The 12,221-nt window shown below is 42.4% G+C and overlaps 1 protein-coding gene across 1 annotated transcript in view; it reads left to right on the top strand.

Annotated features, from left to right (window-relative positions):
* igsf9bb (immunoglobulin superfamily, member 9Bb) overlaps positions 1 to 12,221 on the top strand; it is a 390,832-nt gene that overhangs the window by 325,778 nt on the left and 52,833 nt on the right. The window contains exon 10 of the mRNA XM_069896285.1: positions 4,682 to 4,798. Within this exon, the coding sequence (XP_069752386.1) occupies positions 4,682 to 4,798 (117 nt within the window). The remainder of the gene's footprint in view (positions 1 to 4,681; positions 4,799 to 12,221) is intronic.

Raw genomic sequence — 12,221 nt, 5'->3', positions numbered from 1 at the left:
TTCTGGTCCTGTGGATTGACCTCTGATCTATTTCTCTGCAGCAACTATACCACACTGTGATGCAGCCGGCCAGGATGCTCTCAATAGAACTCCTATAGCAGGTTGGCATAATAGTGGCAAGTAGCCTTGCCCACTTCAGTCTTCTCAGGAAGTGCATTCACTCTTGTGCTTTCCTGACAAGTGAGGAGATGTTGAGCCTCTATGATAGGTTACTAGTTAAATGAATCCAAGGAACTTGGTGCTCTCCTCTCTCTCTCTAACCTGAATCTACCTGGGTTTGTCTGATCTGGGAAGCTAAGCAGGCACAGGACTAGTCAGTACTTGGAGGGGAGACTCCCTAGTAACACCAGGTGCAGTAGGTTTCTTTGAGGGGTGCTGGACAAAAGTGGCAACTCTCTGTCTGCCTTACGATAGACAAAAGTCAAAGAATTTCATGCATGTTACATTCTAAATGTAGTATTATGTGACAATAACCTTTACTGCGGAATTGTTCATGTGTAGTGGAGGGTGGTCATTCCTGCTCTTCCTGAGGTCCACAACCATCATGTCCACGTTGAGACTCAGGCTGTTGCTCTCGCAGAATTTCACGAGATTTCCACCTCTTCTCTGTTCTGCGACTAATCTTTGCTGCTGATGAGGCCGACGACTGTTGTGTGATCTGCAAACTTGATGACCCTGTTGGAGCTGGATCTGGCAATGCAGTCGTGGGTCAGTAGCGTGAATAGGAGCAGGCTGAGCACACAGCCCTGAGGTGTGCCAGGGCCCAGCGTGATGGTGCTTGATATTCTGCTACTGAACCAGACAGACTGTGGTCTTTCCATTAGGAAGTCCAGGATTCAGTTACAGAGAGATCCCAGCAAGGACATCTAATCCACCAGTCTCTGGAGAATGAGATAATTGTAAATATTAACATCGTTTTGAAGATATGGCACATGAGAATGTAGGGAACTGAAACAGAAATGATGCAGAAAGGGAGATTCTATTCTGGAGCCATGGCTCATGGCAGAGATTTCTAAGGCAGAATTGAAACACGAGGCCCACAACTCTTGCAACTGCTATCTCCATGCTGTTGAACACACAGCTCAAAGCAAAGTTGGCCTGGTCAGTTCTTGTCAGCTCATTGGTACCAAACCGAAAAGGGATTTCATAGTCATCTTTAAGCTCAGAGGATGAAAGAGCAAAGTCAGATTCAGAACTTATTGTCATAAACATGCCACAAAATTTGTTGTTTTGCAGTAGCATCACTGTGCAAACATTTATATAAACCACCTTTCAAAATAAATAAAAATATACAAGAAAAAGTTCATTGTTCATTCGGGAATCTGATGGCAGCAGGGAAGAAACTGTCCTTGTGCTCGTCTTCAGGCTCCCGTACCTTTTTCTCAATGGTAGCAGAGTTAAGAGAGCATAAATTAAGAGAGGATGGTAGGGGGTCCTTGAGAAGAGAGGCTACTTTCTTAAGACACCCAATCTCTTGTGGACATCCTCAATGGAATGAAGTCTGGTGCCCTTGATGTCGCAGGCCGAGTTAACAACCCTCTGGAGTTTTTTCTTGTCCGTACCAGACAGTGATACAACCAGCCAGAATGCTCTCCATGGTGCACTTGTTGAAGTTTTCACGAGTCTTCGGTGACATATCAAATCATGAATACTGAACCATGAATACAATCCATGTATTGAAGAGCAATTGTTTGTTTATTCAGACTTCAGACTCTCAGCTTTGATGCTCTTCTTCTGGGGTTGGGAGGCAATTTTTGCATCCAGTGCTAAACTCAGTGCTGGATTAAGGTATTGCAGGGCCTGTAGCATAAATTTTAAAGGGGCCCTATATTGTGGCGGCTGGCAGATGTGCTGTCCTAAATAGTGCCAGTGGTGCATGCACGGTGAGGGGGAAGTACTTGCATTGAAATTGCACTTCCCCTCTCCTCCCCTCTTAAAACTTACACATTTTATGAAAACAAAACTTACTTCCAGTGGTAGCGGCGGCCGGCTCAATGCAGAATCAATGGCTGCCTTCGTTACCCATAATTCCCTACATGGCTGGAACTGCTCTGCACTTCCCTGGCACTTTCATTGGCAGAGCTGTTCCAGCTGCATGGGGGATTATGGTTAATGAAGAGACCATTACTCCTGCATTGAGCTGTCTCCGCGAGCTGCTGGAGTGGCCCAATCAGATGCTGGAGCGGCGCTCCCGTGAACTATGGCAGCATTGCATCCCGCTGTCGTGTCGAGAGTTAGATGATGGGGGAGGGGAGGGTGGGGTGGGCGACGGACAAAACCTTAAAGGTGATTTTAGTCTACTATCACCTTCAATTGGGGTTATTAACACAGACTATCATTGTGGTTTCTCGTAGCCACTGAACAAAGATGAAAATGAAAATGTTTAAGCTCATAATTCATAGCACTGCCATAAACGGCAGAGCCCCTTTAAAATGCAGACCCGTACATATGCTACTTTCACTACTGGCTACACTCCAGCTTAGCAATTTCTGTACCTGCTCTTCAAGCCTTCCTATTTATTATCTTCCTTCACTTGTCTGCCCTTATTATGCAGTGACTTTCAGGAAAAACATTACCTTGTGATTGATTGTGTTTTAAAGGACTCAACTAATCTCCATACATGTACAGAGGGATCCATTAGAGCAAGATATATATGATACCCCTCTCCAGGCACAAAAGTAGGATGGATTTTAAAAGATACTGCTACTTGAATTTCCTTGGATAATACAACACTATTTTATTTTTAGACATATAGCACAATAACAGGCCCTTCTGGCCCACAAGCCTGTGCCACCCAAATTAACCTACAACTCCTGTATGTTTTGAAGGGTGGGAGGAAACCCACACAGACATGGGGAGAACATCCAAACTCCTTACAGACAGCACCGGATTTGAACTTGGGTGGCTGGCGGTGTGCTGCTTTATGCTGATATTCTTCTTGAAAATATGAAATCCTGCTCCAGTGAGAATTAGAAATAACTTTATTACTCAAGGTGACACAACGTAGCACAGTGCTATTACAACGCCACAGATTGGCATTCAAATCCAATGCTGTCTGTAACGAGTTTGGATGTCCTCTCTGTGTCTATGTGGATATCCCCCTGGTGCTCCGGTTTCCTCCACTCTTCAAAATGTAGCAGAGTTGTAGGTCATTTGAACAGCACAGCTCATTGGCCGAAGGGCCCTATTACTGTGCTGCTCGTCTAAATTTAAATTTAAATAAGTTTTTCACATTTACCAAATGTCGGTTTGCTGCATTTTTATTCTGTATTGATATACTTGGCTGGCCTTTATGATCCCATTATCTAAGATCAAGTATCTGTGTTCACAGGATACTTTGTAAGGTATTATGTGGGGGACAATACCAACCCATTCGTGTCTGCTGTATAATTAGCAATGTTTATTCCCTTAGTAAAAACTCAGAAATGCTGAATTTAGAACTCAGCAAGTCACACAGGGTCCATAGGAGGTACAGATACAATATATTACCAACATTTCGGGTCTGAGCCCTTCCTCAAGGTATGAGTAAAAAGCATGCAGGCGATTATATTGAAAAGCTGGTAAAAAGGAAGGAATGGGAGAGGGAGGAGTACAGACCAACAAACAAAAGGTGTTAATTGGATATGATAAGAGGACAGGAGAGATGAAAGGTGAGAATTGATTGGGGAGGGAGTGGTTATTGTGAAAGGAAACAGAGGGAAAGGGGAAGAGAGAAAGAGAGAGAGAGAGAGAGAGTGGAAGGGAGACAGAGGGAAAGGTGGGGGTTGTGAGGGAGGGGGAATTGGGTTGATATTAATACCTTCTGGTTGGAGGGTGCCCAGACAGAATGCAAGGTGTTTTTCCTCCAATTTGCAGATGATCTCAGTCTGGCAATGCATAAGACCCCTCTTAATGTTATTCACTTGCTTGTCTTCCCCATTTTCAAATCCTCCATGCAGTCTTTGATTGCAGCATGGTTGTTCCTTGTGTTTCAGATCAAGTACAATCTGTCATGTGGTTTGGCTACATCCCTGGATTAAAGGCACAGTGCAAAGCCAAGTTTGTTGCGATGATGTCGGTGGTTTTTATTGAGCTATATCTTTGTTTCACCACATCAGATTAAAGGGAAAAATTATGATCTACATGGTTACCTATAAATGTAAATGTGTGAGGGGAAATATCTTCAAAAACTAACCATCTTTAATTTTTGAGTCAGAGCTAGAATTATTGGTGGCTGTTTTAACAATGGCACTGTACTTTAAGAAATATGGTTCTAAATGATGCCCAATGCCATCTATTGAAGCAGAGCTAAGAAAAGATATTGACTTTGACTGAAGTAAGGTTCACGAGCCAGGTTAATCAAACTAGGGAGCTCAGTGAATTATTGGCTCTCCATTTTAAAACCACACCTTGATATTTTTTTACATCCATTATAAATGTCTTTGTCAATATTCATGATATAAGGTCATGGTGAACTTACTGAATTATAATTACTTTATGAACAGCATGTATAAGCTTGAGGAACAATATTCAGCATTAGAAACATTACCTGAACTGCTCCACAGAGGAACAATGAGCTGAAAATTATTACAGTGAGGAATGAAAAAGATGCCACAATTCCTGCACCTTTATTTTATACTTGTATTTTGTATAATTAGTGGTTTGTACCTGTGAAAATAATGAAGCCATTTCTTTTTCACAGGATCCCCCTTACTTTACGGTGCTCCCAGGCTGGGAATATCGGCAAGAAGTAGGCCGAGAATTGGTCATTCCATGTGCTGCTGCAGGTGATCCATTCCCTGTAATCTCCTGGAGGAAGGTATCAGAACCTTTGCTTTTCGCTTAATGAAAAAAAAGCTAACAGGGAGCTGCAGAAATTGGTTTACTTTCTTTCATATGATAGTTACTAATCATCCGAGAAAGGCTCACTGATTCACTGGATGAGAAAATCTTTATGTAATTCTATCTGCCTGAATGTGTGAGGTGAGAGTGGAGATATAATTTTGGAGCTCTGAATGACAATTGCAGTGAGATTGGGGTGTGGGGGGGACGGAAGAAAGGGGATTTAGATTCAAGAAGTAAATGCATGTCTTAAAGGGCCCTCTGGAAATGGACCCTTACCAGGTCAGACCTCTTTAAGCGGTGTAGAAAGTGACCTCCAGTTTACGAGGGCATGCCTCTGTGTGGATAGACCACACATGTTTAGATTAAATTTGTGCATATGATACTGGTGTGTTTTCTACTGTGGGCTAGCTTTGTGGCACAGTTAGTAGTGCACCAATGAACCATGAACTCAACCCTGAACTCTGGAGCAATTTGTGGGGAGTTCTCCATGTGACTGTGTGTGTTTCTCCCGCATACCTGATTTTCACCCACATCCATAGTTATGCACTTGTTAGGTTAATTGCCCTCATTAATGTGCAATGAATAGAGAATGGTAGAATCTGGTTGGGGGGGGAAGGGGTTTATGTATGGGAATATAAAAAGAATAGATTACTGGGAATTGTAGGTGTGAAATGGGAAAACTGCCCAAACGGCCTCCTATAAAGTAAAGTAAGGAAATATGGAAATGAATGTCTCACTATCTAGCAACATCATCCATGTTTGGTTCGATTCTATCTGTAACCATGTCATATGCCTGGAGCACCTTCTGGAAATTTAGGGACCCGTGCAAATTTAAATCATATTTTGACAGTGTGTTTGCTTAAAACTCTTTGAATACCCTTAAATACAGACAAAAACATATTTCTACATAAAAAAACAGCAGGACTGAAGTATTGACGTGCAGTTCTCTTTGGCATCACACGATGACCGGTCAATTAATGTGGTCTTTTGCCCAACATGGGGCAGCACAGTTAGCTTAGCAGTTAGTGCAAAGTTGTTGCAGCTCCAGCGATCGGGACCGAGGTTCAAATCCTGAGCTGTCTTTAAGGAGTTTGTACATTCTCCCCGTATCTGTGTGGGGTTTCCTCGGGGGGGCTTCAGTTTCCTCCCACCATTGGAAATGTACCGGGGGTGTAGGTTAATTGGGTGTAAATTGGGCAGCATGGACTTGTGAGCCAGAATGGCCTGTAACCATGCTGTGTGTCTAAATTAAAAATTAAATAAATTTATATCAAGCCTGTCCAAAATTGTTGATTTTAGAGAACAGGCTTTTAAATTAAAAAAAAATATCTGCCATAAAGGAGGCTGGTTTATTAAGAAAATTCTTCTAACCATCATCTTTTTTCTTTTATTTTTGGACTGCATTTGGTTTCATTTGTTTATGTCTCTCTGCATTTAATCACAGGCTTTTGATTGGTCAGACACTGCGAATTGTCATGCAGTGTCATGCAGTACAGCTTCTTCTGAATAGAGCATTTTTTTCAAAATAAAATCTCAGGGAAAACAGTATATCTATATCTATAACCCCTTCGTGTGTGCATTGACAAATAAATTTATAAATATTGTGGAACACACCATCAACATAATCTAACATTTCCATTATAAATGATAAAGGAATGCTACAATATGATAACTGGATTTCTAGGCATTTTTAAACTGCCTTGTAAAATGGGTTTAATTGGGCAATTTGCCTGTTTAGCACCTCCCCTTTACAGGGCAGTTTCAAAGGGTCTGACATGGTTAGGCATGTCAGAAATCAACCAGGTCCCTGCCCTACCTCGGCGGTAGTCAGGGAACCCATTAAAATTTAACAAGGTCACGTCCTCCCTTGATTTGAAAGTGAAAATGGGTGACCCAGTTACTTCTGTGACATCAGCGCTTACACGCTGGAGTCACAGGCAATCCCCGGCCGAAGGGTAGAGGGGTCCCCATGATCGGCAGGCCGGGGGGAATGCCACAATCGGTGGGCTGGGGGTGGATGCCATGATCGGCGGGCCAGGGGATGGCATGATCAGCTGCCACGGGGGGCAAAAGGGTCGGGTGCCATGGAGCTGGGGAGGGCAGCACGATTGACGGTGGGAGGGAGACTGACAGCTGGTTGGGGGGGTACGGGGGGACCAGTTTGCATGACGCATCACATAACAAGTCATTGCGGGGACGGGATTCCCCCTTAAGTTGCCGGGTTGGCGATTTACTGGGGCTATACCCCCCCTCAGCTTTAAAGGGGCTGGAGGCACCTTTGCCCCATTAATCGTTCCTGGGTCCCAGGAGGGCTACCTGGGTGCTGCAACTTAAAAGCATCTACTGAGTGCATTCGATTCAGATTTAAATATACCCAACCTCCAGACCACAATTCTTGCTGATCTCATTCAGGCAAGATTTACAAGCTGGAAAGGAATGAGCTGTAAACTTAGGATGAGGTTGGACTCTGATTTGTGCCATGTCTAGAAAACCTTGTTCAATTACTATGGAATAGGAAGCCCTGTTCTTATTTGGTGCACTTTAATGTTTTATAGTATCAGTCCTTTGAAGCCATAAAAAAGTTACAATTGCCACTGTTTTAAATTACCATGCCAATCTGTTGCCCACAGCAATGAGATAAATGACCAGATTATCTGCATTAGGCCTTGGTTAAAGGATAATAGTTGGATAAGATAGTTAATTTCCCCTCTCATTCATATTAGAAGATATTTCATTTCCTTCTGAGATAATAGATGGAGCTTCAGTTAAATGTTTCATTTGAAGCAGAACTGATTTAGTCAGAACTGAGTGTTTGTACATAGCCAGCAACTCAGGTACTCCAAAATAGCTCAAGCCAGCAAGAAAATTCCAAATAGTTTGGAAATGACAGGTTATTAGTGCAGTGATTAGCAAAACACTGTTATATTACTAGCGACCGGGTTTGAATCCCATGCTGTCTGTAAGGAGTTTGTACATTCTCCCTGTGTCTGCGTGGGTATCCTCCAGGTGCTCCGGTTTTCTCCCACCCTTCAAATTGTACTGGGGTTGAATGTCAATTAGGTGTAATTGGCCAGCACAGGTTCATAGGTCAAAAAGGCCAGTTACCATGCTGTATGTTTAAATTTAAAATTTACATTTGACTGCTTTAACAAACAAAATGGATAATACAGTCTGAGTGAATGTAGATAGGCATTTGATAAACTGCTGCATGGAATGTCATGGTACAAGCTTAGGATTTATTATATTGGGCTAATATACTTGTATGGAGGGAAGACTGGTTATCTCACAGAAAACTGGCAGAATTGATAAAGAGAACATTTGTGTGCATGACCATTCAGATTAGCAAGCTCCAACTCATGAGATGCTGTAGGGATCAGTGCTGGGGTCTCATATTTTTAAAGTAAGGGTATGAAGAAATCAAATCAGTTGGAAAACTAAATTCTTGGGATGCTACAACAGGCAGCAAAGGGAAACAGACAGTGGGCAGATAAAATGTAAAGTTGGAGGTTGTGGTGGAAAAAGAGAATCTAGTAATAGAAATGGCAAAAGGCAAATGAATGCTGGGGTTTCAAGATTGTCTTCAGAAAAGAAGTAGAAATTAAAGATGCAGACATAAACAACTAATTTGGAAGATTAATGGGGTTTATTGCAATAGCTGTGGAATACAAAAGAGGAGAAGTCTTGTTGTAGAGACCATGCCTCACATGATGTTTTAGTCTCTTTATTTAAGGAAGGATTTACGAAACTTGGAGGTTGAGTCAGTGAAGGGAGGATTGATTATGAGATGAATGGGTCATTTGATAAGGAACATTTAAGTAGATTAGGCCTCTACTCACAGGAGCTTAGAAAAGTGAGAAGTGATTTAACCATGGCAACACAGTTAGTGTAGCTGCTGGGTGGCAGTTAGCATAGCAGTTAGCGCAATGCTGTTACAGCGCCAGCGATCAATACCGGCGTTCGAATCTCGCGCTGTAAGGAGTATGCTTATTCTCCCCATTTCTGCGTGGGTTTCCACCAAGGGCTCCAGTTTCCTCCCACTGTTCAAAACGTACCGGGGGTTGTAGGTCAATTGGGTGTAATTGGACGGCACAGGCTTGTGGGACGAAATAGTTTGTTACTGTGCTATGTGACAATTTTTTAAAAATCAGAAACATAATCTCAGTAAGTAATAATCAAAGTACTGGAAATGTTGAAAAGATTAAATAAAAACACAAAAATTCTGGTAATACTCCGCAAGTCAGGCAGCATATGTAAGGTAAAAACATCATGAGATGGGACCGGAGAAGGAGTCACCCAGTACTAAGGAGTAACAGAATGCAGATGTGACCTTGTACACTCAAGATAAGCTTGGCACTAACAAGCTGATGAGCAGCAGACTAACAGTGAAGGGTAGCAACAGCTTATTCATTGGACAGTGTAATGGTATGATAATTTACTAAGTATGTGTCCTGAGGTATAAAAAAACACCACTTGCTGATATCAGGAGAATGCGCCTTCTCCAACTAACACTGTTAGTTGCAAGTGTTACAATCTGGTAATAAAGAACCTTGATTTCGACTCAATCTGGTGTCTGACTCACTCATTCTTGAACAAAGCAGACCTAACACATAACAACCTGGTCTTCATTTCTCTGTCCCCAGATACCACCTGCTCTGCTGTTTGTTTCCATCAATTTCCATTTCACATCACAATCTCGGATTAATAGGGCAGCTACTATTAAAAACTAAGACAAGGAGGAATTTCTTCTCTCATAAAGTTGTGAATCTTTAGAGAGCTGTGGCCTGCTGACTCATTAGATACATTCAAGCATGAGGCAGGGAGATCTTTGGGCCACAGAGGAATCAGGAGTCATGGGAATTAGCCAGAAAATGGATTTGAAGTCAATGATCAGACCACTTATAATCAGATTGAACCGTAGAACAGGTAGAAGAGGCTATGTCCCTTTATTTTCAGGAAATCCCCCTTCAATTCACCAGTTTCACATTTTCATTCCCATTCCGATCCAGTTTATCATAGAATCATTGATCTGAACAGAACAGAAAGATGCCTTTCATCCCACCACAATAATGCTGACCTATTTATCCATCTACACTTATCCCCTTGCCTGCATTAGGTCCACATTCTTCAATGTTGCCTTTTTGTGTCTTATTGTTTCTTAAATGTAATCTTTAAATAATATATGCTATAAGTCAAAGTTTTATTTGTGTCTCGAAGCCAAAGTTTTTAATGTAATATGCCACAGAATAAAAGCTAATTGTATTCATAAACATAAGAGATTAAATGTTGAATGTAGATAATTTCTCACATTGGAGAGCATCAGTTGTAATAAACAGGAAAAATGGCATTCAAAATTAAGGATATAAATGGCTACTGAGGCGAGGAATCTCTTTCCAGCATTAAACCTATTTTCTGTCACATAAAAAGGGCTTTTGGGAATATGGACAGATTGAAATTTTGTGTATTAAGATTTGAAATGCATCCTGGATGTTTGTACAATTATATGAATGCTTCTTTACTGCAAATTAGCTGGAAAGATGGTCGATATGGTTTACTGCAGTCCCAGGAGAAGGGGACATAATTATATGCCACGCTGGTTTATTTTTAAGTACTGATGTTTTCCATCTTCGCTCTGGGTGATTTTCCAATATGGCTTTGAATACCAAGTGAGTTCAAAAGCTGAAAATCACTGTCTAGTTAAAGAAAATTAAAAAAAAAATAACACAAATGGTTGCTTTATGAAGCAGGGACAAAAGGTGCAGCAGGAAATGGAATGTGTTTTGTAATCAGATATAAAATTTTGAAAGTATAATCTGTTTTTTTTGTTGGAACATCTGCCTGTTCAGCTGCTTCAGGGAACAGGAAGGCACTAGGCATTCACTTTTTGTGAGAGAAAAATGCTCATCACTGCTCTTTGGGATGTAGATTTAGATCCGTCGGTGTTAAAGGATTCAGGCCTCATATAGGTGCTCCCATCCATCCATTCAAGTTGAAAGTATGCACAATGCTGTATTATATTCACAGATCAAAGCTGAATCCTCTGCGCATAGGAGAGGTCAAAAACAGATCATCTAACTACTTTGCCAAACACCCTGATCATTTCGTGAATGCGATCCTGAACTTCTTTACTCTAGCCCTTTATTGCTCCGTCAGACTCCCAAACTGAACTCTGTCCTCGAACTCCTGCACTATGCAATTGAAGCTCTGTGTCAGGTCGTGGAGCAGCATCTGATATTGTGACTGGACACATTCCAGTCATCCAGACACAACATAGAGTTCAACCACCTCAGGTGCTCAGCATCTCAAGCATTTCCAGTGTGTGTTTCAGATTTCAGCTATTTTCCTTTCATAACTTCAGAGAGTGATCCAGCTCCACCATTCACATCTCTCTTACTTCTTATTACAAAATCACACATCTTGCTTTTCATTCTTCCTTCTCAACAATTTTCCCCACTTCTACTGAATAGCCTTTGATCTACAGTATTAGTTCAGTGTCTCTCTCCACTGAGACTGCCTGCCCTGCTGAATATTTCTGCCATGGTCTGTTTATCTTTGGCTTGGCTTCTCGGACGAAGATTTATGGAGGAGTGTGTCCACGTCTGCTGCAGGCTCGTTGGTGACTGACAAGTCCGATGCGGGACAGGCAGACACGGTTGCAGCGGTTGCAATGGAAAATTGGTCGGTTGGTGTTGGGTGTTGTGTTTTTCCTCCTTTGTCTTTTGTCAGTGAGGTGGGCTCTGCGGTCTTCTTCAAAGGAGGTTGCTGCCCGCCGAACTGTGAGGTGCCTAGATGCATGGTTGGAGGCGAGATCAGCCCACTGGCGGTGGTCAATGTGGCAGGCACCAAGAGATTTCTTTAAGCAGTCCTTGTACCTCTTCTTTGGTGCACCTCTGTCTCAGTGGCCAGTGGAGAGCTCGCCATAGAACACGATCTTGGGAAGGCGATGGTCCTCCATTCTGGTGACGTGACCCACCCACCATGCTCTGCTGGGACCAAGGAAAGCTGCCTCAGGACCTTCGTGATGCCATCATCATCACCCTGTACAAAAACAAAGGCGAGAAATCAGACTGCTCAAACTACAGGGGAATCACGCTGCTCTCCATTGCAGGCAAAATCTTCACTAAGATTCTCATTAATAGACTAATACCTAGTGTCGCCGAAAATGTCCTCCCAGAATCACAGTGTGGCTTTCGCGCAAACAGAGGAACTACTGACATGGTCTTTGCCCTCAGACAGCACCAAGAAAAGTGCAGAGAACAAAACAAAGGACTCTACTACATCACCTTTGTTGACCTCACCAAAGCCTTTGACACCGTGAGTAGGAAAGGGCTTTGGCAAATACTAGAGCGCCTCGGATGCTCCCCCAAGTTGCTCAACAAGGTTATCCAACTGCACGAAAA

The sequence above is a fragment of the Narcine bancroftii genome, chromosome 8, assembly GCF_036971445.1.
Source record: "Narcine bancroftii isolate sNarBan1 chromosome 8, sNarBan1.hap1, whole genome shotgun sequence".
Lineage (NCBI taxonomy): Eukaryota > Metazoa > Chordata > Chondrichthyes > Torpediniformes > Narcinidae > Narcine > Narcine bancroftii.
This window is presented reverse-complemented; position numbering and strand designations above follow the sequence as displayed.